The sequence below is a fragment of the Excalfactoria chinensis genome, chromosome Z, assembly GCF_039878825.1.
Source record: "Excalfactoria chinensis isolate bCotChi1 chromosome Z, bCotChi1.hap2, whole genome shotgun sequence".
Taxonomy (NCBI): domain Eukaryota; kingdom Metazoa; phylum Chordata; class Aves; order Galliformes; family Phasianidae; genus Excalfactoria; species Excalfactoria chinensis.
In genome coordinates, this window is record NC_092857.1 from 35,107,768 (window position 1) to 35,133,324 (window position 25,557).

The 25,557-nt window shown below is 38.5% G+C and overlaps 1 protein-coding gene across 3 annotated transcripts in view; it reads left to right on the forward strand.

Annotated features, from left to right (window-relative positions):
* Positions 1 to 25,557, forward strand: part of PCSK5 (proprotein convertase subtilisin/kexin type 5) — a 257,001-nt gene that overhangs the window by 43,885 nt on the left and 187,559 nt on the right. For all 3 annotated transcript variants that reach the window (XM_072358970.1, XM_072358971.1, XM_072358972.1), the window contains exon 3: positions 4,298 to 4,411. In XM_072358970.1, coding sequence (XP_072215071.1) covers positions 4,298 to 4,411 — 114 coding nt within the window. The remainder of the gene's footprint in view (positions 1 to 4,297; positions 4,412 to 25,557) is intronic.

Below are 25,557 nucleotides of genomic sequence, written 5' to 3' on the forward strand. Positions count from 1 at the left end.
AGTCTCCTTTTGGCAAGAGATGCGAATCTGTATAATCAATTACTTCAGAGATTTTCCTTTAAGGCCTGTAGTTTCGGAAGTGTAGACACTTCTTAAAAGAAAATATTTTTCATACAAATTAGCTCTTTGCATACAGAATCAAACAAATCCAAAATACACCAAGCATTTGACAGTGACATGTGCATGAAAACACATGAAATACTCAAAGGAAATACTAAAATAACTGCTGAGTCTTGACCTAGTCTTCATTGATATAATCCAGTAATTATACAGTGTAACTTAGACTGAAGACTGCTGGCAGGTTTTTCTCTTCAGTTTTTAAAGAAAATAAGCCAGCCTTAGGGTTCAGTAGAGTGTTCTATTTCCGTAGCAGTGATATTTTCTGTAAAATAAGCTTTATGCACTGACTTCTCAAATGAGAAAATGGGTTTCCTGGAATGTTTTAAATTATATCCTAGGTGGGTGTATCAGTGCATCCTCAGTATAAAAACAATTACTAAGCAGATCCTGACTGAAGCTGTGGGATAAAAATCTTGCAGATGGGGCTAAATCCAGGACTGTGATCAAGCCTTCTGTGTTGCTTAGATTTACTCTGGCTAGCATTCTGCACTGTCTTCCCTCAAGACAGTACAGTCACTGTATCTTAATGGTCATTTTGACTCCCTCTGCCCCTTCTGTTTAATTGGATATCTGCAGGGCCCAAGGTGAGTCCTGGTGCACATTGTATCTATGATTACAAAGATGCCTCTGCTATCTTCCCATATGTGTTCTCATGCAAACATTCCAGTTGCATAAATCTGTATCTGAATGAGACCGAACAGCTATTTTATTTATAGCAATTTTACATGTACATGAAATTGTCATTAGGCCTTATGAGAAGAGTTACATTTCTTTTTCTGGCATTAGGTCTGATCGTGCATGCTGTACAGCCCTTCTGCAGCATTACTCTTTCATATGTTTTCCCTAACTTTTCTGGGAGCTGTTGAATCAGGAATTATAGGCAACATCCAGCATGTATTATGCATACCTTCTGTCACAAACGCATGATCTGTACGACAGTCACTTTTTTTTTTTTTTGTCAAAAGGTGGTACATATCTATCTGTACGTCACTAAAATCTTAACCATCAATTATTCTAGCTTGTATTGCATATCAAATCAGGTGATACAAGCTCCTATACAAATACATGCATGTACAGAAATATTTATCTATATGCATGTACAGAATTGTTTATTTGTCCTATTGCTGTTTATATTAAGTGAAATGGCACACTGAGACAGTATCTGTGACTGCTTAAACTAAAGGGCTGACTGATAAGTGTTTTCAGTAATGTCATCTGGCATAACAGGAAAAGAGAGAAAATGAATTAATTGCTAGTTGTTTTTTTTTTGTTTGTTTGTTTGTTTTGTTTTGTTTTTTGAGGCATAAGTGTGTGGATGTTCACTCTCAGCAAGCACTCTGATGCTCCTACTGTATATCTTTTTAACAATCAGTAGATATTTGCAGCTGAATAGGGAGTAAATAAATGGAGAGAACATATTTTCACAGTGACTGCTAAAGAGTTTTATCATTTGTCTTGTGAGGAAAACCCCTCTCATTCTTCTTTATAGAAATGGCATTAAGTTGTGTGTGTTGCACTGTCTCCTGGAACAATTTACACTCCTCTGGTTCTGTTTACTAAAGAAAATATTTTCCTCAGTTCTCATATTTGCTACTGGTACTTCTTAGGGGAGGGGTGTCCTGATGCCAGTTTATATGCCTTGTTTCTCTGACTTACAAGTGGTAGTATTGTTGATAACTGCTACCTTCTTCCATTAGTGTTCATGCATCTAAGTCAGTTAGCAGTGGTAGAAGGTTTGATCTTGTTCTGCTCTCTGATTTTTCTTTGTGGACCTTTTCATATCTGTGTCAGATCTTCAGGTCATTTTGCTGGTTGGCCAGTCTGCTCTGCAGAGCTGAGTAGAAATGATTTTTCAATCTGAATAACCATACATGTTGCAGTGTGCTCTGAGTGCACTTAGCCTGTATCACTTTGAAATCTGACTTAAACAACTTTTTTTCTGTAGCCTTCTGAGACAGGGTAGCATGCTTGCCTGCCTAATTCCTTCAGCTAAATGTTGAGTCAAGGTGTCAGTAAATGCTTCCATGGCATTGAAGCCTTGGGACTCTCCTGCAGCTGAAAACATTTCTAACATGAACAGCTGAATCTCATTGTAAAGTTTAGAAGGCAGAACTGTATAAGAACTGAAAATCATATTTGATTTTTCAGACAGGTTGAATATTTTTTGTTATCAGTTGCTAAATACTAAAAATAAAAGAATTGTGGTCCATGTTTTAAGGCAATCCAGGCAGAAACTGAGTCAGCAATCAAGTGACATATAGTATGCCTTTCATCTGGCTTCAGGTGTGATGGGAGGGCTGGGCTACTTGCAACGAAATAAACTTTGAAGAAAAAAAAGAAAGCTGTTGTGAGAGTCTGAAAGGAAACCATATATTGGCAGGGCAGGAGGCAACAAGGAGATGGGGTTCATTAAATATCGGTTATAAATCAGTGTTTTTCACGGAGGAGATATCCATTTAAGAGGGATGTTGATTACGCTTTAAAACAGCCTCTTCAATTTTTTGGCTCTCCCTCTTTTAGCCTCTGGCCAGATACACTCTACAGCTCACAGGCCTCCAGAGTCCACTGCATGGCATACAGAAGGCTGAGTGTCTGTTCACTTCTGTGCATGGATCTCTGAATCTCATAAGATCTGAAGGGGACAGCCAGCTGTCAGGTCATCAAGAGAATGTCCACCGAGATGGGTAGTGGCTTGGTCTGGAAGAGGAGCAGAGTAATCATGAGGAAAAGGCACTCTATCCAATACCTCAATTTTCTCTGAAGTTGAAAAGGATTTACAGTGGTTAATGGAAGAACAGAGAAATGGATTTCTGCATGAACATTATCTCATACTCTTGCATTCTTAAACCAGACAATTTCTTTGCTAGTAGAATACTCTTGATCCTGAAGTTGATTCTTAAGAAAGAGAAAAATGCAATTCTACTTTCTAAAGGAAATCATGAAAACCATATGGTAGTGATGGTAAAGGTAGAGGTGGGATGGATCTCAAGCAGAATTTCCATTGATATCAGTGGACCTGTCTTGCTAAGGCCCTCATGAAATGGTAGAAATTATCCTGCCACGGAAAAAAGTCAATGCTGTCTCTGACAAGCGACAAAGAGAAATATGTGAGCTGAAATTAAACTTATTCTATACATATGTATATATGTGTGCATACACAGATATTCATGAACAGTAGAAATAAAAGGTGAAATGTTGGCTGCTGAGAGGAAATGGCTGTCTTGCTTGGGAAGAGGTGAATTGAATTTTTATAGTTATATCCCATGAAACAATTCAGCAAAAAAATATGAAGTTTAAGTAAGGTAGATGTGTGTAAGTATAATCTCTTTATTCTATGTGGATAGTTATGCTATTTACATTCATAGAAACTAGCTCCCATTTAGATTAGTTAATGCCAAAATGCCTGCAGTCCCATCTGCTCTAAGGCTTGTGTCCCTTTCAGTATCACTCTTTCTGAGTGTATTGTGAATCTGTGAAGAAATAGATGACAGAAAATAATCTGATTTTAAGAACTATGTGTTTAACCCTTGTCTTTGATGTTTCAAGCTCTTCTTGTTGTTATAGTTTGACCTTTTGCTCAATACCTGTCTGTTTCTCCCTGTACTAGTACTTTGCACAAAATTATGTTCCGGAGCACCTGGCATTGAGAATTTTGACACAGAGTTACTCTACTGAAAATACATTTTAATTTTGTATTATTCACTCCAAGCAGTGAGGATGATTTTGATATTGGTTAAGCAAAGTATTTTAGTATTTTAATGAAAGCTTTTGTTTTCAGAAACAGACTTTAAACAAAACAAAAGCCTGTCAGAAGTATAGTTTATTTCTCCTTGTGATCTACTGTTACACTTTATAATAGTTTTATAAGTTTGAAAAGAAGTTTAATGAATAATGATGAAAAAAAAAATAATAGCATTCAAAAGGTGATCGCAAATGAAATCCTTCTAGCAGGAGGTTTAAGTAGTTGTTCATAGAGATTTGTAGCACTAACAAAATTGGACTTATTCCCTAGTGAACCATATGCCAAGGTGAGCTGCACATTTCCACTGCCAAAATGAACTCTTTAGCATGAAATATGTCTTTGAGTATGGTAATGGGAAACTTCCCAAGATTTCACACATTTCTTGATAATCTCCATGGAACCCTAACACTTACCAAATGTTTTCCTGGTTGGCAGGTGGAGTGGATACAACAGCAGGTGGTTAAAAGAAGGATAAAGAGGGATTATAAACCTGGAGGTACCCAATCCACTTATTTCAATGATCCCAAGTGGCCAAGCATGTGGTACATGGTAAGTACATAACGGGTCATTGGCTTTGCTTCATGCCAGCATTTAGTTGTCTGCTGTGATGTTTTGAAACAGGGCAAAATAGTGTGTTCAGAAGTAGCAAATTTCCTTTTTTTAATGTAACTAATGAAGGTCTGTAAACTCCTTGCAAGTATTACAAGAATTCCCAGGGAGCCCTGCAATAGGAAACATTTATTAATGCATTCATTCATGAATGCTTCCTATTGCAAGATGTCTTGGGAATTATTTATTAGAGGATAAACTTTCAGCAGTGAGAAGGGAAGGAACTTGGCTACAGTCTGTGGGAGCAGTGAAACCACTTGTTTTCAGTGTGTCTAATTCACTGTCTCAGACATTAATGTGATACAAATGTCTTGTGTCCTGAAACAGGAGAAAAGAGCCCCAAACGCTGTCTGTTCAATGTTGTAATTACACTCTCTTTAGTAATGAACAATTGCATTGTTAAAGTAAACAGATTGTTTATGCTGCTTCCCATCTGACAAGAATTCTATGTTTTCTGAACAAACTTATTTTTTCTTCTTTGCCAGTTACTCACAGTTAAAGCCTGGACTGGAACCCCTTAGTTACCATATTATCCTCACTGCACCTATGAGAGTGCAAATAAAAAATTAATACATTTGATTATAGAAAGTGAGAAGTAAGAAGTAATTGACTCCACCTCCCCATGCTGGATACAGACTTGAACACTTTCCCTGCTGTTCTGCTGTCATAGTTTTAAGTATTTGCATCTTCTTTTTTCGCTCGGTAAACTTAGTCACTGGCAGCAGGACACTCAGAAGGTTTGGCTTGATAGACAGAAGTGCTTCAGTTGGTGAGGAAATTAAGCCTTTCTGGCAATAGCATGCAAGACAATTTCCCTGTAGGTAGACACTGTCTTTTCAGGTATTTTGTTACTTTCAAAACTTTAGTGTATTACTTTATGTGAAGGAGCAAGATTGTCCTAAGAACGCAATGCATTTTTTATTAAAAATGTTTCTTTTTAATGATTCATTTTGTTGTGGCTTGTAGTATTATTGTTGCATGAATTGAAAAAGAAACAAAAATAATGTAAGCTTGAAGTAATTTGAAAAACAATTGCTGTTAGTAAACACAGATAGTCAAAAGTCCTCATCTTCATTATATAGCACATATGAGCATGTCACCAACCAAAAGTTTCAGCTCTGTCTTTGAATGAAAGAGGAAGTACAAATTTCAAGGAAATAATAACAGTGAGTGAAAAGCCCACTAGTATGGTTAATGGTAGCTTATGTAATATCTCCTTTGCATTCCTAGCTTTGCATGCAAGTTTTTTGTGCATCACCGTGGCTTTCTGGTGGAAGTGGGTTCGTGTTTTTCCTGTTTTGTTTTGTTTAAAATTGATAGCAGGCACTTATAGCAGTTACCTGTAGTTTTGTTCAGAAAGACATCAGTATCCTGTTTGTGAGTCAGTTGTTTTGCGTGGCCACATTGTTTCATAAACTTGATAGGGCAACGAAGAAGGTTGGACATTTTGTTGCGTAGAACTTTCAGAGTACTTTCATTTCTGTACCGTATAAAAAGGACATCACTTGCAAACACCCTGACTGTTTGTATTTGCCTCTGCTGAATAATTCTTTTGTATTTGCAGTATCTTTAGCGCTGTGATGACATTTCCTTGAGAGCAACATGGTAAAGTATTAGCTGATGCAGTGCTGGAACAGAGAGAATAGTTAAAAATATGAGAACGAGTTGACTTCAGAACTGACATGGTTCATTACCAGATATCCTCATATGACTGTATTTGTGATCATAACCATAGCTACTTTTGTTAATCCGGTTTATCTTTATTAGTTGAAGAGAAAATAAAGGAATTGGAGGTTAGCTCATGGTGTCAGTCACTGCTATGTCAGAATGAGGTTTTTAGTTTGCTGGCTGCTGATGTGTTATTGAGAAAGTAATGAAGTATTATCATGTACAGGTTTGCATTTTGATTAATAAGTAACTTCGTTGTGGTTAAGATTGATACCTTTGGCCGTTGAACTGGTATAATCTCCAACAGGGCTATAAATGTGGTTCACATTTGTTGACACAAGAACTTTTATTCAAAGACTTTGTCAAACAAAATCCTATTAATGTTTTTCTTCTGCAACTTTTTTTTTTTTTTTTTTTTTTTTCCTTCCCCGCAAGGATCTCCCCTTGTAATTTTAGTAGTTGAGACTAGAAAGAACACATTTTTGTTTGTGTGAGATCAATGACAGAAACTTACAAGGGGAGTTCTGGCCTGTTTTGGGTCATTGCAAACATTAAAAGTATCTCTCAAGAACATTTCCATAAACAAATTGGAAGGTCTTTGTTTTATGTCTCTGTTTTTCTCAGTTTAGTCCAAAAACATTCCTAGAGAAATTAGAAGTGTAGATATTCAGTGCCTTCCAGTTCAGATGATCCCAAAGAAGATGGAACAGCCAGAGCCACTCATCATCTAAAGAAATATGCATGTACTTTTTCATTGTTATAGAATCTTTCATTGCTTTCTCACACTTAAGTCAAGGGAAACTTATTTTGTTTTTCCCTCAGAGCAATGAAAGCTGGGGAAAAAAACATCTACTTGATCATGAACTCTGATATTTAGGTATCTGTGTTAAAGGTAAAATAGAATCTTTTTGTAGATCAAGTAACACACAAAACTTCACATAACAGTCACTATACAACTACTATTTGAAAATGACTTACAGACTTCGTCCAATGTGCTTAGAATGATACCAAACAAATAAAATCAAAAGGAAGGAAAGCTTCTATTTAGAGTCCCTTTCCAAATATTGAGTCAGGAGAAAGCTAAGTCCTGCATGCCACACCCAGAGCTTAGCTACATATCTATTATTATATTCCATTAAATTAGTTCTCTTCCGTTGGTGTTGACAAAATTTCCTGTTTGTCAATAACTGGATGAACAATATACAGTCTGCTTGTGTAACTGAAAGAGGTCGAAGTCAACCCTAAAATCCTATTGCTATCTGAAACTGTTTTACTTAACCTGTAGTAATAACAGTGCGTTTGGAATGACTAAAGGGGGACTTTGTGCCTAACTGACTGCACTGTTCCTGACAGTTGGTTTAATGAGTTTCCTTCTCTTACTTGCATGGAAAAACCAGTCATAATAAGTACAGCAGGTGACTGTAAAAAAACTGCAAATATATAGGAAGATGTGGTGAATACAACTCCTATGACTCGCTTTTAAAGAAATTTACTAGATTTCAGTCATAGTACTCTCTTTGCTGATTCTTCTTTCCTACTGCTTCATAATACCTTGGTTACTGTCAGAAAAAGCTGGAACAATAGGCACACAAGTGCTGTCTTCTGCAGCTGCAGTCTAGCTCTGCTGTTATTCAGGCTCTCATTGCATAGTTCTGTAAAATAGAACATAACTAGAATAAATTAATTTAACCATTGTTTATTTTTTAACAAGCCATAATTAGACTACAAAGACACAGACTGTGTCTTCGCAGCCAGTTCAGGAAAAAGTCTTTTTCAACATGGATCGAGTTTAATCCTCTTCAGTAGTGTTATCATCTGTTCTATTGTTAATAATAATTGCTATTGCTGACAGGATTCTCTCATTTGGAGAAAAAGTTTCCACTTCTTATTAGGCACATCCTGTTCTGCATGGCTTAGTTACTTCAAGACAGGAATTGAATATATAAGAAGATATTATTGTAGAACTAAGAATTTACTGGAAGAGAAGTGCAGTGTTTTGAGTTGTGTGGCTGGAGGCACATAAGAGTATATATGATAATTAAAGTGTGTCATCCAAATGTTTTCTTATGCTGGATGCTACTGTATGAGAGAAAAGGAAATGGGTAGCTAGAGGTAACTCCCTGCAGCTGGAGAAGGCACAGCACTGTTAGAAAGAAGTGTGGCAAAACTGCGATTTGTCCATTGCAACATATATCACTAGAGTGAGATTGTATTCCTCTGAGAAACTACAGTATGAAATAACTGAGCTACCCACAGAATTAAATAATGTAACTTTAAAATGGTGTTCTGCTCAGAGAAGAAGATAGACAGAGTCACTGAAATGCATTCTTGAGGATCATGATGAAAATTTATATAGCAGTCAATCTTAAGGCTGCAAGCCACAGAAACAAGTAGAACATGCAAACACACCTCTTGGCTTTTCAGAGAAAATGAGCAAGGCATTCATAAGTTCACTGGAATGAAAGAAGGATTCCACTTATTAGGTAAAATAAACCAAATAGAACAAATTTTTATTGTCTTTACTAAACATATTCCAAACTAAAATTAAGCATAATTAAAAGCATTATTGAAGTAAAACTTCCATTTTGCTTTACATGTATCTTAGGTCCACGTTAGTGTAAGCTTACCTTAATTAATTCATTTAAGGTACAATTATGCTATTTTTTTCTCCAAACTAAATTCTTCCACTATTTTTTCTGAATATTTCTATTCCTCTACTGTTGTTTTCTCTAGCTGTTTATTCATCATCGTTCCTTCTTTTTAGACATAAACCATGCTTTGACAGAGTAGGTGGGACGCAAAGTGCATTTAGAGGGGAGCTAAAAGCAGGCAACTTCACAACCATTTGTTTGAAACCCACAAGAGGAACTTTTGTAAACCTACATTGTACATCTCTATAATCTTGTTTTCTCTCAGTGAGGTAAAAAGACCATGGAAAATGACTACCAAACTTTATAACTTACAAGGCCTTTTTTATAAGAAGAAAAGAGTTAGGAAAATATGCTGCACTTTGGTCGCTGAAAAAAAATCAGATTACCTTGCAAAATCACTGAAAAAAAAAATACTCTTAAAAGAATTCTGTAAACAGAAATCATAGTATCATAGAATTAAGGAATCACATCATAGAGTGGCTTGGGTTGGAAAGAATGTTAAAGATCTTCTAGTTCCAGTCCTCCTGCCATAGGTAGGGCTACCAACCGCTAAATCAGCCACTACATCAGGTTCTCCAGAGACTTGGTCTTGAACATATCCAGGGACAGGGAATCTACAACTTCTCTGGGCAGCCCATGCCTCTGCCTCACTGCCCTCTGAGTAAAAAATGTCCTCCTTTTATCTAGTTTAAATTTTAACCCTTTTAGTTAAAATTTGTTCTCTTATCACTATTAGATTGTTCAAAAAATCAGTGTCCCTCCTGTTTATAAACTCCCCCTAAGTTCTAGAAGGTCACACTGAGATCTTCCTGGAGCATTCTCTTCTCCAAGCTGAACAAGCCCATCTACCTCAGCCTTTCATCATAGAGGCGTGATCCAGTTCTGATAATCTTCGTAGCCTCCCTTTGAATTCACTCCCAACAGCTGCACATCTCTCTTGTCCTGGGGGCCCAGAACTGGAGACAGCATTCCAGACTGGATCTTATGAGTGCAGAGGAGAGATGGACAATCACCTCCATCTCCCTGCTGTTACCCCTCTTTTCATGCAGTCCAGGACACTGTTGGCCTTCTGTGCCACAAGTGCACACTGCTGGCTCATGTTGAGCTTTTTATCTACCAGTATCCCCAAGACCTTCTTGGAAGGACTGCTTACAATGAGTTCTTCTCCCAGTCTGTATGTCTGGGATTGCCCTGACCCAAGTGCAACACCTTGCACTTGACCTTGATGAACCTCATTAGATTCACATGAGCCCACCTTCTGAACTTGTTCAGATCCCTTTGGATGGCATCCCTTAATTCCATCTTATCAAATGCACTGTTTTGCTCAGTGTCATTCACAAACCAGCTGAGTGTTCATGGGACCTCATCATCTATGTCATCATAAAGATGTTAAAGAATGCTGGTCCCAAGACAGACTTCTGGGGAGCACCACATGTCACTGGCCTCCACCTGCATAGAGCCATTGACCACAGCCTTCTAGCTACAGTCTTGCAACCAAGTCTTTATCCATTCAATAGTCCACCTTTAGAAATCATATTTCTCCAATTTGGACATCAGAATGTGGTGTGGGACCATGTCAAAGGCCCCACAAGTACAGGAAGATGTTGCCCTTCCTCTGTCCACTGTTGCCATCACTTCTTCATAGGAGGTCACCACCAGACTGTTCAGGCACAGTCTGCCCTTGGTGAAGCTGTGCTGGATATCTCAGATCACTGTCTCATCTCATATTCCTGGTTTTCAAGACTGAACTGAAAAGCAGATGCCCAAATTTTACTGTGAATGAAATAGTTGGCAAATAAAATGGAACAGCATATGGTCACATGGCTGGTTGTCTAGCACCAAAATAAGTTTATAAAGGGAGGATCAGGATAGAACTGAGTGTTGATCAGCACATTGAATTACTGAGTTTTACTTACTAGGCAGTTTTTATCATCTTTCTTCTCATACATAGGTCATTCTGAAAGTATTTCTTATCCTATTTCTTTCAGTGCAAACTACAACAGATAGAAAGAGCACAGTAACACCATTTAATAGAGGAAATTTTCAGCAGTGCTGGTTTTCAGCATAGTCACCGCCACTGGCTATGTATTTTTGCCAGAAGAACCTGAATGCCACATGCAGTAAAGACTGCACCAGTGGAGGTGACCCATTGCTTCACACTTACTATGATGACATTGTTGCTTGAAAGTGTTACCCAAGCAGTCCATTTCTCATTGACTTGAACAGATGGAAGTCAGAAGGTGCCAAATCTGGACTATACAGTGAGTGTGCTAGGACAGCCCAGAAAAGATTGGCAGAGTGCTCCATGGTTTTCAAACTGGTATGAGACCTGGTGTTATCATGTTCCAAGCAAAAGGCTGTCTCCTTCTCTGGAAGTTTGAGCCTTCAGCTCAGACAGCATCACAATGTAGCAGTTAGAATTCATAGCTAGTCCAGGTTCCCAGCAATCCATAATGATCACCTCTTTCTTATCTCAAAAGACCATGCATCACTTTACTTGCCAAGAGCCACATCTTGAATGTTTTAGGACTAGAGGCAATGGTTTCAAGCTGCAGCAAAGGAGATTCAGGCTGGACATTAAGAAATATTATTCTCAGAAAGGGTGGCCAAGCACTGGAATGGACGGCCCAGGGAGGTGGTGAAGTCACCGACCCTGGGGGTGTTCAGGGAGCGACTGGATGTTGTGCTGAGGGACATGGTTTAGTGGGAGCTATTAGTAATAGGTTGGACTGGATATCTTTTAGGTCTTTTCCAACTTGGTGATTCTATGATTCTATAATTCTATGGTTCTACCTTCTTTGATGGAGGATTAACATGTCACCATTCCACAGACTGCCATTCTGACTCTGGCTCATAGTGATGACAGCATGTCTGGTCACCAGCAATGATACAATCCAGGAAACTGTTACTTTCAGCCTTGTACTGGTTCACTAGTTCCTGACAAACTTGTGCATGTTGTTCACTCTGTTCCTGTGTGAGCCAGAGAACAGAAAATTTTCTGTGGGACGCACCTGCCGCAAACTTTGTGATATTCAACATTGCCGACAGAGTTTCCAACACACTGAAGCCAATATTCAGCTCCATACACAGTTCCCTCATCATAATCTGCTGCAGGACATGGATCATCTGACCAAGACTCTCTTCATCATGTGCCGTGACAGCTGTGCTTGGCTGTCCAGAACATGGCTTGTGTTTTATGTAACTGCTGTTGTTGATGAAACACACCACCCACCGCCTCACTGTGCTCACATCCACTGTTTTGTCTCCAGAAATATACAGCAAGTGTTGATAAATGTCAGTGGGTGCCATTTTTTGCTCATGGAGGTGGAATTCAGTCATACCCTTTTGCTTCATATACATTTCCATGTCAGATGCCCCTCTGCTGCCATCTGTCACATGGCAACACAATGTAACTGAATATTGTTGGGAAGGTTCATCCTCTACTGCCATACCACCACCATCTGTCTTCAATGTTGTGGGCCAACACAGTAAAATAGGAGGTATTACTTTTGGAACCCTCATAATTGTCCAATTAGATTTCTGGGACACACAGATGCAAGTGTCATTTACACCACAACTGAGAGCAGTCTGTACAGCCTGATAGCTCTGAAGTGGTTGGAGTTGTTGCATCTAGGGCAGGCTATCTTCAGCTCTGATTGTGAAACCAAAATTTAGGAAATGTTGCTTACTTTTTGCTTTCTACAAGAACTCTGATGTGAGCGCTGCTTTGAGCTTTGGTGAAGGGTCTTCTTCTCTAGTGTGCTGTACAGCAGCAGACAGTTTATTTTGTGAGCCCCTAGGTGAGCTGTATGAGCATTCACAGAGAGGAACACTCCTGCTGTAGGTGCTGTATATTTTACACTCAAAGGCAGCCACAATATGGCTTATAAGACTTTATCAGCAGTGAGTAATGTGAACTCCCTAGGCTTCTGCAGCCCTGAAATATGGTGGAGGTGAAAAGTTACAAGCCAATTGTTTCCCCTGTGCTGCTGCTGAGGTCTGTGTAGAGTTGTCTTGTGCCTCCCTTGCAACTCCAAATGTGAATGGCAGAGCTGAGTAAAGGATTTTAGGACCCTGGTCTGGCCCTTAATGAGGTCAGTTAAGGTGATTGGGACTGTGGAAGGAAACAGATGAGGACAAAGGAGGAGTGATGAGGTGCCTGGTAGGATGGGGTGGGGGAGGCTGAGGGGAGAAAAGGGGTCCTGCTGTGTCCAAGTAAAAGCCCAAGCACAGGGAAAACAGAATCTGGGACAGAATTTCACCTGCCACAAATTAATATTTACCATCTTTACTAGTGCCTAGCAGTTTATTTCAAGCCCACCTATGCCAGACATTAGCAGCTAAAGAAAAGCCTCATTGTCTTCTTATTGTTCTCCAAAGAATTTTTTCTCTCTTTCTCTCTGTCTGCAGAGCTGAAGCCAAATCATTGTTCTTCCTGAGGTGGCATGACATGTTCCTAAGTGTTTTGCATATTTTGAAACTTGGATTGGTTTTTGCATACGCTTTTTGCATTTGTGGTTTTTCTTGCACAAGAAGATTGAGCCCTTAGCTTTTCAGAAAGAAGGCAATCTGTGACTTCTGTGGAAGTACCACTAGGAAGAATCAAACTGCCTGTCAAAACATCACTTTGCAAAGCTGTAGCTAGGAAACATACCTCTGGTTCTCTGTGGACAAGGCAGAATTAGTAACGTAAGTTCATGAAATGCACAATTTGCCCTGAATTCATTCAAAACTGGAAAACAGCAACATACTTTAGGTAATCAAAAAGACAAAATAAGTAGTTTTGACCTTATCTACTGAAAAGAGACTATTGGTGCAACTACTCTAGCAGGATTATCAAATATTTAAAGTTTAGGCTACTTGATATTTTCCTGTGGGACATTCCATTATGGTTTCCGAGTCAGTATCCCTGGAGGTGAACAGAAAGCACAAAATGGAAGCCAGCAATGTTTACAGATTGCACCAGCATTTTCACTGAACAACAAAGAAGCAACACTGAAATTATTTCCATACTTGTCTGGGAGAGCTTCTCTGGGTGTCAGAGATATTTTAAATGGGATTTTTTTTCCATAGTAAGAGCCAAGCCACATTAAGGAACTGCAGGTAATCTTTTGTGCCATCTTGTTCTGTGAAATACTTTATCTATATAAAGTTTCCTCAACTGCCTTTTACTGGCTTGTTTCTGCAATTAGTGAGGAAATTAAAGTACCACAAGATCTATGCTGAATTTCTAATGAGCTATAACAAACATCTCTCTTTAGCTTTAGTTCAAAATAAACAGCTAACTGTAAATGATATGGAATATAGTTAGACAGAAAATTGCTGTCATTAAATACAAAATGTTTTATACTGGACTATGATTTAGCATATTTTAGGTTTTGTCTCTGGGAGCATTTAAACAAGGAAAACATTCCTGTGAATATGTAGATTACCTGGAAGGATACTTTTTTTGTGTGTGTGTTTGTGTCTTTCCAAGGAGAAAGGATTTGTCCTTTACTTTCCAAGAATGGGTATCTACCCACTTTTCAATTATTTTTTAAAAATAATTTATTTTTTAATCAAAATCAAATAATCAATATCAAAACAGAAGGAAAAACAATTTCTGTTGTGCAATTAAGTAGTTAAATCACTAAATGAAGGAAGGGATAATTTAAATAGTTTAAAAAATATTTTCTTTAAACAACACAAGTATTTTAACTATCATTTACTTACTCAAGTTGTGAATAAATTACAGAAGGGATTAATACATATAGAATCATAGAATCCCTAGAGTAGGAAGGGACCTCTGAGGGCTCTCTAGTCCAACTCCCCTGTAATGAAGAGGGACATCCACAGCTAGATAAGGTTGCCCAGGGCCTGACCCAGCCTTACCTTGAAAGTCTCCATAAATGGGGCATCAACCACATCACTGTAACCTCATCCAGTACCTCACCACTCTCACTGTAAAAGACTTTTTCCTCATATCTAAACTAAATCTGTCCTCCCTGAGCTTGAAGCCATTTCCCTGTGATATCTATTGATGATTTTTAGTATAAAGAATGCAATTCAAATAAGGAACTCAAAAGTGACCAGAATTGCACAGCTTGTTCAAAAGAATCAGTTTTGAAGCTTGTCATCATTGTGGTCCAATGGATTAAGAATGAACTTATGATGAACCCTCATCAGAAACAAACTAATAACCTGTAAGTATAAATTTCTGATGTGAAGAATAGCTATGTTACTGCTCAGTCAGCATTTTGCTTCCATTCAACAACTTCCTGAGTATTTTGTACCAAAGCAAGCCTGATCTATAAGGTTTTCTTTGCAAAAGAGATATGAGAGAAGCTCAATTTAGATCTAAGATGCTAGGTATCATACCATTTTTAAAAATTATCCTTTTCTTTTACTGATGACAAATGAATGTGACTCAGGCTATCATGAGAACTGAGGTATCAAAACTCTAGCTTTCCTGATTCTAACATTTGTGCAGGAATGTTCTCTTCTCTTGTGTCTCACAAGCAAGCACTGTAGCTAAGGTTACAAGTGTGCCAGGATCACAATTCTTGCTGACCCTAGGGCTCCCTTAGGCTGTGTTTAAAAAAATAAGCAAATTTAGTGAGAACTTTCAGTAGAGCATTGGCATTGTCTATGGTAAATCTAATGCCATAAAATCTGTGCTATGAGTTCCAGCTGCTGCTGCTCCAGCTCCTTGAAGAGTAGCATAGGAGAGAAAAAGTATAGCAAACTCTATCTGTGTCATGTCAGAAAGAAGTCCACTAAAAGTCCACTAAGTGTTTTCACATACATGTGGAAAAGGTCCTTGCTGTCTTTTAAATACAAATCTGGTGAAATTTAACCTAAACAAAGTAGTCACTTTGAGCTGACTCAAAATACAGAGGAGTCTGTCAGCACAAAATCCAAGGTCTCCCGAAACAGGTTGTGCTTTTTGAAAGACATACCAGTACTGAGGGGAGTAGCAATGTGGGCAATTATGTGTACTTACTCTTTTGCTACAGAGGTTATAAATTCTGTGAAAACTTAAACACCAGCTGTTTCAAAATAAGTTTATTTCTAGCAAACAGCAGAAATGCATGGTGGTCAGAGAGAGGAAGGAAATGTGCAGGAGGGAAGAGCCTCATGCAGGCCCAGGAGATTCGAATGCAAATCTTTTACACTGCTGATACTACTTCTGTCTTGCCCTTTCTATTCCATTAGAATCCACTAATCCATAAACTAGCATGCCACTTGAACATGTAATTTGCCCCATCTTTATCTATTTTCATGTGAATTTCTAAAAGAACAAGGATGTTATTTTCAGTTTTGAAAGCAATTCAGAACTACTTTAAGCATAAGCATAGAGGCCTGGGGAGAGACAAATATAAATATACATAAGAGACTAGACATTAAATATGCATTGAGATTTTCCTCTTGTGTGTCTTTAGGACAAGACAGTGTATTAATGAATGGTAAACTACTGCTTGGAAGATGCTGTTTTATAATATTAATTCATGGCTACAAGATTATATTTAGAAGCCAGAAAACCCATTTAGTAAAAAAAATAAAGACAATATTAAGCAAAGAAAAAGAGTTTCTGAATTTATGAAGAGGTTGAATAACTTCCTTTTTGTTCAACTCCCATGTGCTCCTCCTCATTTAATATTGAATCAGAAGACCTTTTTACTTCTAAGTCATCTGGTCTGGGCTCAAGTAAACCAACGTAAGAATTCAAACATAGTGTCTGAATGAACAGCCCTGCTTTTCAGGGGCTTCATATGATCCCAGCAACTGCAACACTGAAATCCATCTATTCTTGATTAAATTAAGCCCCATCTATGTGAACTGAAATAGAGACAGAGGAATCAATACAGCCAACTTAAAAAGTCCAATAGCCCTTACAATCTGCAAAGGAATCAGTACACATACAGAAAATGTGATTCTAGAAGAACACCCTGAATTCTTCTACCCTAAGTGCTCCATACCTCAAAAAACTTCCTCAGTGACATCTTCTAATGATCAAGTTTTCCAAAATACCAAAGACATCCTAGAGACTCATTATCTCACAGCCTACTCTCTACATTCTCTTTACCTCAAGTCCTGCCACTTTCTCTTCCATCATCTCGTGTGACTAACTGAACATACCAGGGGAAGCAACATAGTTGAGAAGAAAGAAATTGAGGGAGCAAGAGTATCATTTCTAACATCAGTGAGAGATTATATTCCTTCAACCTTCCTGATGGTTGTGACATGCTTGGTTTTGATTTCATCATTAGATGTATTTGCACCTGTGGTATGGTTTCCCTGCTCTTAAAGTAGTCTCCTGCAACTTCTACTTGATCCCACTCCAGAGTGATGATAAAATCACAGAATTATAGAATCTTTTGAGTTGAAAGGGTCTTTTAAAAGTCATCTATTCCAACTCCCCTGCAATAAACAGAGACCTCCAGAGCTAGATCAAGTTGCCCAGAGCTTTGTCCAATCTGGCTTTGAAAGTCTCCAGGGATGGGGCATCCACCACATCTCTGGGCAACCTGTTCCAGTGCCTCACCACTTTCACCGTGAAAGACATTTTTTCTTATAACCAATCTAAATCTACCCTCTTTGCTTGAAACCATTTTTCCTTGTCCTGTCTCCACAAATCCTGCTAAAGAGTCTGTTCCTTTCCTTCTGGTAGGTCACCTTTAGATACTGAAAGGTCACTATCAGAGCCTTCTCAGCCTGTCCTCATAGGATAAGTGTTCCATCCCTTGGATCCCTTTTTTATGGCCAACCTCTGGATCTTTTGTAAAAATTGATGTGAAGTTTCCTTTTTTCCAGTCACCATGGCCTTCACCTGATTGCCACAGCTTTTCAAATATCGTTGAGAGCAGCTTGGCAACTACATCAGCCAGTTCCCTCAGAACTCTGGGATGCATCACATTGGGACCCACAGACTTGTGGATGTTGAGGTTCCTCAGGTGGTCAGGAACCTGATCTTCGCTTACAGTGAGAGGGACAGCACTTCCCCAATCCCTTCCTTCCAAATCAAATGTTTGAGGGCTGGGTTATCAGTTATCAGAGAAGACAGAGGCAAAACAGTTTTTGAGTACTGTAGACTTCTCCTTGTCTGTTGTTACCAGCTTTGGTTGTCCCCTAGAACAACATTCATTAATTTCCTGCTGCCCAAAACTTTGTGCTGAAATATACCTTCTATTACACTGTGATTACCAACTTTCATCCTGCCTTGTTTGGAAAACTTTTTACCTGGAACTGTCTTTGTCTCTCATATAAATAACAGAGCAGTCACATACATAGATTCTTTTCTTCCTTAGAACTGTCAGTATCTATGCACAGAGATGTCACTGGATTAAAATTTTTTAGAGTATTCTCCAGAGGTATTACTTTTTTTTTTTTTTTTTATCAAGTATTCGTCACCTACTCATAAAGGCTAAAGAGGGTTAAAAAAAAAAAAAGAAAAAAAAAAAAAAGAAAGAAACTGAATAGAACATGTCACATTAATTCTCCTTTGACAGTATTGTTTTGTATATTTAATTGAATATCAAAGATCATTCTATTCTCATGAGTTAATATTTCTGAGATTATTTAGAACTGTACAGGATATGCATGTATTAAAAGCAGCACCTAACTTCAGACACCAGGGCTGTTTTTCTGAGCATTTGAGGGCAGTTTTGTTTCTCTCAGACTCTACTTTGTACCAAGAGTTCTGTGGAGTTCTAACATGCTGCTGCTTTAGTCTCATAGCAGCCTGCATCAGGTTCTGAACTTTCGTTCATTCATTTCACGGATATGAGAGAGAATTATCATGTTCGTTTAGTTTGACCAACAATCACTGCAACTGGGTAATCTTCATTCTCAAGCCCAGAATTTCTAACTAAGGTGCAGTAAGCTTTCTGTAAGATATACACATATTAGATAAAAGATCATGTCTGTACAACAGTCCCATCAATAAGAGCATTGTTTTAATGATTAACTATGAAATTAACTTACGCCATGTAGTTGCATATTTATCTTGTTTTATACTTTTGTTAGGCCATTCTCCCTAACAGTTTAAGGAATCTTTCAGCTCCAAAAGTTCCTTTGTTAAGTTACTTGCATGCTGTATTTCAGTCATGTCTTCACACTCAGATAAGATAAATACATTGAGCTTGTTAAGAATTGCTGTAAATTGTTTTTCCAGCTCTTGGTTCTGAAAACAAGTGGGAAGGACTCATTGTTCCTTTTCCAAGAGCATCCTTTTTGAAACTTCAGTACTAGATGTATGCACATCAAGCCAGAAAGTCTTCTCATTGCCATTTTAAGAAGTATCTTAACCCACTTTTCTTCCTAACCCATTGCTTACCTATGGAAAGGTGATACGTGGTTTTATAGAACATTTTACAGGTGACTTTCTACCATACACCTTAAATCCTTTTCACTATTACTCTCTTTCTGGATACTTTCTCTCATTAAATGACTTGCAGTCTTAGTCCTGCATAATTTTGTGATTTTATAGCTATAAAATTATACTGCAAGCACACTGTTTAAACAGGTTCACGTTCACAAGTAGTCCTGATCACTGTCTCTATCACTGTCGTTATTTCTCACTTCTCTTGTATCATTGGATTTGAGAACATGCTATAGGAGAATGTAACTTCAGCTTTCCCATATAGCTAGAAAGCTGGTAGCCTCATAAGATTTAAGACTTAATTATCGCACATGGTTGCTAATGATTTCTTAGACAAAATGAGTTAACAATATCTGTTAATTCATCATAAAGGCTTCAAAGTACATAGACATATCAAGCCCTCTGCAAACTTCCTTATGAGTGGCTGAGTTATTAAATGCTTAAGGATTTGTACTGTTTCTCTTCTGGGTCCAAAGATCTCAGTTACATTTTTAAGTAAATAAAAGTATTTTTGTAACTGTCTTTTACATTTACATGATAGAACATGACAGCCTAAAAAAACCCACAACAATGGTTGTTTTATTGGAGGTATATTATATTTCCATGAGAATTCCCTGTTTTACTTAAAAGACCCTTTAAGCCACATGAAGTATTTTTGGCATCCATTCATGTCAAAATAGTATTTTCAGTTACACAGCAGAGCCAGTAGGAGAAATGAAACAGTAATGAAAGGAAGATACATTTACAGCTGAGATTCAGAAGGCCAGCCGACAGTAATCACAGAAGAGTTTAACAGAAACAGTAGGAATGTCAAGAAAGAATGCAAAATGTAGAGAAGCACCAAAGTGCATTTCATAGCTACAATAGTAGGAAAATTGAAGGATGCTGAAGAACTCTCAGTAATCACAAATTAAAAACTCTTGTCTTTAGTTAATGTTGTTTATCATCTTCCATTCTTACAAAGCCCTTACCACAGTTTTCTTTAGTGCTTTCTATGGGTGCATCAGCTGCAAATTTCCTTTTTTCTTTTCTTTTTTATTTTTTATGTACATGCAAGAGGTAAGGCAGATACCATTGATGGGCCCTGCACTTTTAAAGCTGAATCATGGCTTCCACACAGATTCAGTATAAACCTGATGGTAACAATGGTGTTTTTCCTCCCATTTCCAGTTACATCACTTTCATTTTCTAGTCTTTCATATACATAAAAAGCACTCATGCTAAGGTTGTGTGTTTCTCAGTCTTTGCCTGTTTGCATTAGTCTTCACTGGCAGTCAGGTTTTCCATGTCTCTCTCATCCCTGAACCTCTTGGTGAGGGTTGGAAGAGGAAAATCCCTCTTATTCTAAGAGATGAGCAAGTCTGAGCCTGCCCAATGAGACTTAATGTGTACAAGTCTACAGGGCCTGGTGACATGCTTTCCAAGGCCATGAAGGAACTGGCTGATGTGGTTGCTGAGCCACTCTCCATCATAACTGAAAATACATGGCTGTCAGGTAAAGTCCCCCGGTGACTGGGAAAAGGGAAACCACACTCCCATTTTCAAGAAAGGGAGAGAGGAAGACCCAGGGAACTTCAGGCTGGTGAGCCTCACCTCTGAACCTGGGAAGATCATGGATCAGATTGTCCTAGAAGGCACGCTAAGGCACATGTGAGACAAGGAGGTGATCTGAGGCAGCCAGAACAACTTCACTGAAGGCAGATTGTGCCTGACTAGTCTGGTGGTGGCCTGCTATGATGGAGTGATGGCACTGGTGGACAAAGTGCAACTGATGTTGTCAGCCTGGATTCGTGCAATGTCTTTGACATGATCTCACACCACATCCTTATCTCTAAATTGGAGAAATGTGGATTTAAATGGTGTACCATTCAGTGTATAAAGAACCGGGTGGAAGGTCTCAGCCAGAGTTTCGTGATCAATGACATTAGGTCCAGGCAGAGGCCGGTGATGAGTGATGCCCCCCAGGGGTTAGTCATGGGACTGCTGCTCTTCAACATCGTTATCAATGATATAGACAGTGGGATTGAGTGCTCTGTTCACTTGTGAAACTATTGCAGCCTTCCAGTACTTGAGGGAAACTTAGGAGAGAGACCAACATTTTTTGTGGTCTCATGGTGATAGGACAATAGTGAGCGGCTTTAAACTAAGAGAGGAGAGAATTAAGTTAGATGTATTAGGGAAATTCTTTAGTAAGAGAGTGGTGAGGTACTGACCCCGCTTGCCCTGAGAATCTGTGGATGCCGCATCCATGGGGAAGCATTTAGTGTCAGACTGTATGGGGCGCTAGGCTGCCTGATGTAGCATAGCAGTGGAGTTGGAACTAGGTGATCTTTAAGGTCCCTTCCAACCCAAGCCATTCTGTGATTCTGAGATTCTTCCAGTATCAGTTCAAAACTATGTTCTCAATTCTATTTTTATCAGGCTTAGTAGTAAAGATGGGCATTTAATTTAGTGGCAACTCTTAAAGATACAGTCTTATTACTAGAAAGTAATATTGGTCTAGACAACTGATCTGTGCCCAGTTCTCTGTGAAATCAGTGTTTTCTAATACATTACAGTTCTCTAGAACCTTTTTGCAATATTTGTATTTTCTGATACAACTGAAAACCTGACACTGCTGACATTTCTTTTAATACGTTTTCAGTTATCACAGCAATTTTACATTCTCTGTCCCCTTTACACAGTATTTTATTCACAGCACCATCATGTGTTCCTCCAGTTTTTCAGAAGAAGCGTTTAATCAGCAGAGATAGATTTTCTGAGACAGTAGAAAGAGTAACTTTGTGGTACTTTTTAGGTTATGCAAAACTTTTGTATCTTGAATAGTTCTTCCTGGGCCTTCCTGGGCCTCCCTAGATTTCTCAGGGCTAATTCTCACATTTCTGCCAGATGATCTCATCTGCAAAATATAACTAGCCACTCCATCTAGTGGTTTGGTCTTATCTTCCCAGGTTTCTCCTTTAATACATAGTGGGCCCTGACTTCATCAACCAAAGTGCACTCAAATGGTGAACAGTTCATTGGTGCCTAGGGTACTTACTTCCCTGTAGGCAAACTAAAATAGCAGGCATTCATCTTAGTTTTATCCAGTACTGTTAATGAATTTTCACAGCACGCATTTTAGCATTAGATTAAATATTTCTATAAGTCTATCTAAGGAGGATGTGTAGTGATTTTTGTACTTCTGTCTCAGGAGAACAGTTTCTGAGGCTTAAAGTTTGTCCTCTGACAAGTTACAATCTCCTCTGACATACCAACCCAAGCAAATAATGGGACTCAGGGTACAATGAGCTGATGGCTCTTTATGGCTCTTAGGGAAAGGGCTTGTAAGGTATCAAGTAGCATAGATGTTTATTGCTGAAGCAAAGGCACTGTGAAACAGCTTCAGCCCAAAGAACTCCATATGTCCACATGAGGAAGAGGAAAAACTGCTGCTCTGTTACTTATAATGGAATGTGAGACTGTCACCGTAGACTGAGTTACACATGCCTCACTTCTGCTTACCCTCTTTTATCCCTTGAGGAAAAAGAGGAGACATGCATCTTTCCTTCAGACTCCTGAATGAGTCCTGTTGTCTCATATCCCTGTCATTGTCCCTCTATCCCTCCATTTCCCACACGACATCCTGCTACCATTAACACCAGATGTCACCAGGCTATTGCCTCATGGATCAAAGAGATCTGACCACAATGTAAGAAAGAGAAAAAGGGACTGCAGTAGCACAGCAGTTCTTACAAAGTTGTGTCTGAGCATTCAAAGCCAATGTCTCTTCATCTGTTTCCTCACAAGTCCTCTCATCCATACAAGTTCAAAGCATTCTCAGAAAAAAACTAAATTTTCCAGGTCCTTCTCAATCAGTCCTCCTTACTCCAACAGTTATATAACAGCAAATCCTTCTTAATCTGTTTCCTCATATCACTGTAGAATAAAAAGATAGGGGAAGGGAAACCAAGTGGATTTGTATAAGTTTCAGGCTCCTCCCACTCTCATCAGTGTGTGGGAAGTTTAATGATTAATTGGAGCCATCTGCTCAGAGTCTTTGTGTGGTGAGTTTGGTTCTGTCACATATGTTCACACAAAGTCTAAATAAAAACTGTCTTCCTCTCCCATGCTTCTTAACGACATGATACAGGAGTAGCAGTCTTTGACTTGTAAATGGCTTAAAAAGGAAGCTGTGAAGAATGTGTCTTTCGTAGCTTAGAGAGAATCCCTAGAAAGTTATGAAAAAGCTATTTTAAAGCAAGCCCTACCATCTCTTTGTTTAGTAGTTGTCTTAGAAGTAACCAACACCAAGCCTTACGTACTAAAGAGAGGAGCTTGGTCTACTAGGTGATGGCAAGCTACCTTTGGGCTAGTTTTTACTCCTGTGCTGTGACTGAAAGTTTGAGAACATGGATTTCTTTTTTTTTTTTTCTTTTAATGAAAAGTTGTAAACTAGTCAATGAAAGCAGATAATAGTAAAACTAGAAAACATCTTTAGAAGATAGCTAGAAGTTCCATTTTTGTGTGTGTCTGTAGTTACCTTTCTTCTTTCGTGTTACAATGCTGCTGTTTTACCACTCATCAAATTCTTGCTGTGCATACACTGAATAAGCAGCATGCGTAAGAAATACAACCATTTTTTTTTACAGTTCCGATGCCCATCAGGCTTTTTTCTGGCCCATTCTGTACTCACAAATCTGGAAATGAGACAGGTTCTAGGCTGGCTGTAGCACATAACAGTAAGAAAACTCAGAATTTCAAAATCAAACTTTAACTTGAGTGCTGATACAATGATTCATGTCATTGTTTAAACATTTTCAGTTTATATTGCTGTGGTGATAAGCACAATCTACAGCTCTGACTGAGACCTAGAGGAATCTGGGGAGTTAAGGAGTAATTACTGGTCTGTAGCACTGAAAGCTCGTAAGTCATATCCAGAATATAGTCTTGAATTTGCATATAAAATCAAGATTTTTTGGGGAAACTAACTAACTAACTAAATAAATAAATATTGGCTTTTGTGATCTGAGACTGCAGTGTTCACATTTTCAAAACCTTTTATGACCAAAAGGAATAAAATATAGTCTTAGAAAAGCATGAGCACTCAGAGTTTCAATCATGTAGTCATATGGACTCCATGAACTCATGCATTACAAGGAAAAAAAAAAAAAAAAGCATCTTGGGACTTGGGACTTTCTGTAAAACTGCCCTATTTTCCTTTCTTTTTTGGGACTTTGAGGAGGTCAAATAAAAATATGAGGCAAAGGCCACAAAAAATGGCAGGATGGAAAGAATTGTCTCTCTGAGGAATTAATCATCCTTCAAGAAAACCGGATCCCCAGGGTTGATGCTGCACAGCTGGGGCAAGGGAGCAGCTGTACTTTTAATATATTCTCTCCAATTAATAAAAGAATTTCCATTCTTTCTTTTGTTGTCTTTGTTTTGTTTTGTTTTTTGCTTTGTTTATTGGTTTCTTTATTTTTATTTTTCAGGTAGAATTTTATGTAGGTAAAAACGTCTTAACTTTTGGTTCACTTTCTGATCTTTTGTTGCTAAGTCAGCTGTTTACATACTAGTAGTATTATAAGTGCTAGCAGAAGCAGCAGGAGTAGTAGCACTAGTAACAGGCATCGTACAGGCATCTTGAGAGAGTACTGCCGTATTGAGAGTTGTATTTCCATGAATGCTTCTTCTCTTTCTGTGTTAAAAGAAACTAGAAGCTTTGGAAGTCATTTCTCTCCTCTTTCGTCTGTCCTTCACTGACTCCCAAAGATGTTTTGCACCAGGTTGTTGTATTTTTTCCAACACTTCCCAGGCAGGAACCTCTCCATATGTTGGCACAGATTTCACAACATATGAGCTCTGTTTCAGTGATGCGTCAGGTGCACCAGATCTGTGGTATGCTGTTCATATAGATGATTGGTGTATCCAAGGTAAAATGGACATGTTCAGCCTGTCTGAATTCACAGATTACTTTTTTTTTTTTTTTTTTTAAAACAAACAAACAAACAAACAAACAAAACCCAACCTTTCTTTTCTTTCTGTATGTGTACATGGTGTTACTCTTTGGTGGAGGATGTGGTGGACCTTTTTGCCATTTCTTTGAAGGCCTTTTTTCATATTTGTTTAGAGGAGATGGCAGGACATGTACAATGACCTCAGGGCAGGTTTATTTACATCTAAGTGTTTACCTTGAGGGAGTTTCTCCTACTGTCTCCTTTTGGGAACAAAATAAGACTAGTCAGGCATCTTAGTGGAGTGACAACTTGTGACCCACATGGAACAAAGAGGCACACTGTTTCTGTGCATCTACAGGTTTCAGAATTTGCACTGGGGACAGAAATTCTGCCATGTGCAAAGGCAAAAAGGGGAGAAGTTTCCCACTCCTAAAGGCTGTCATCTGTCTGGCAGCCTAGGGAATATGA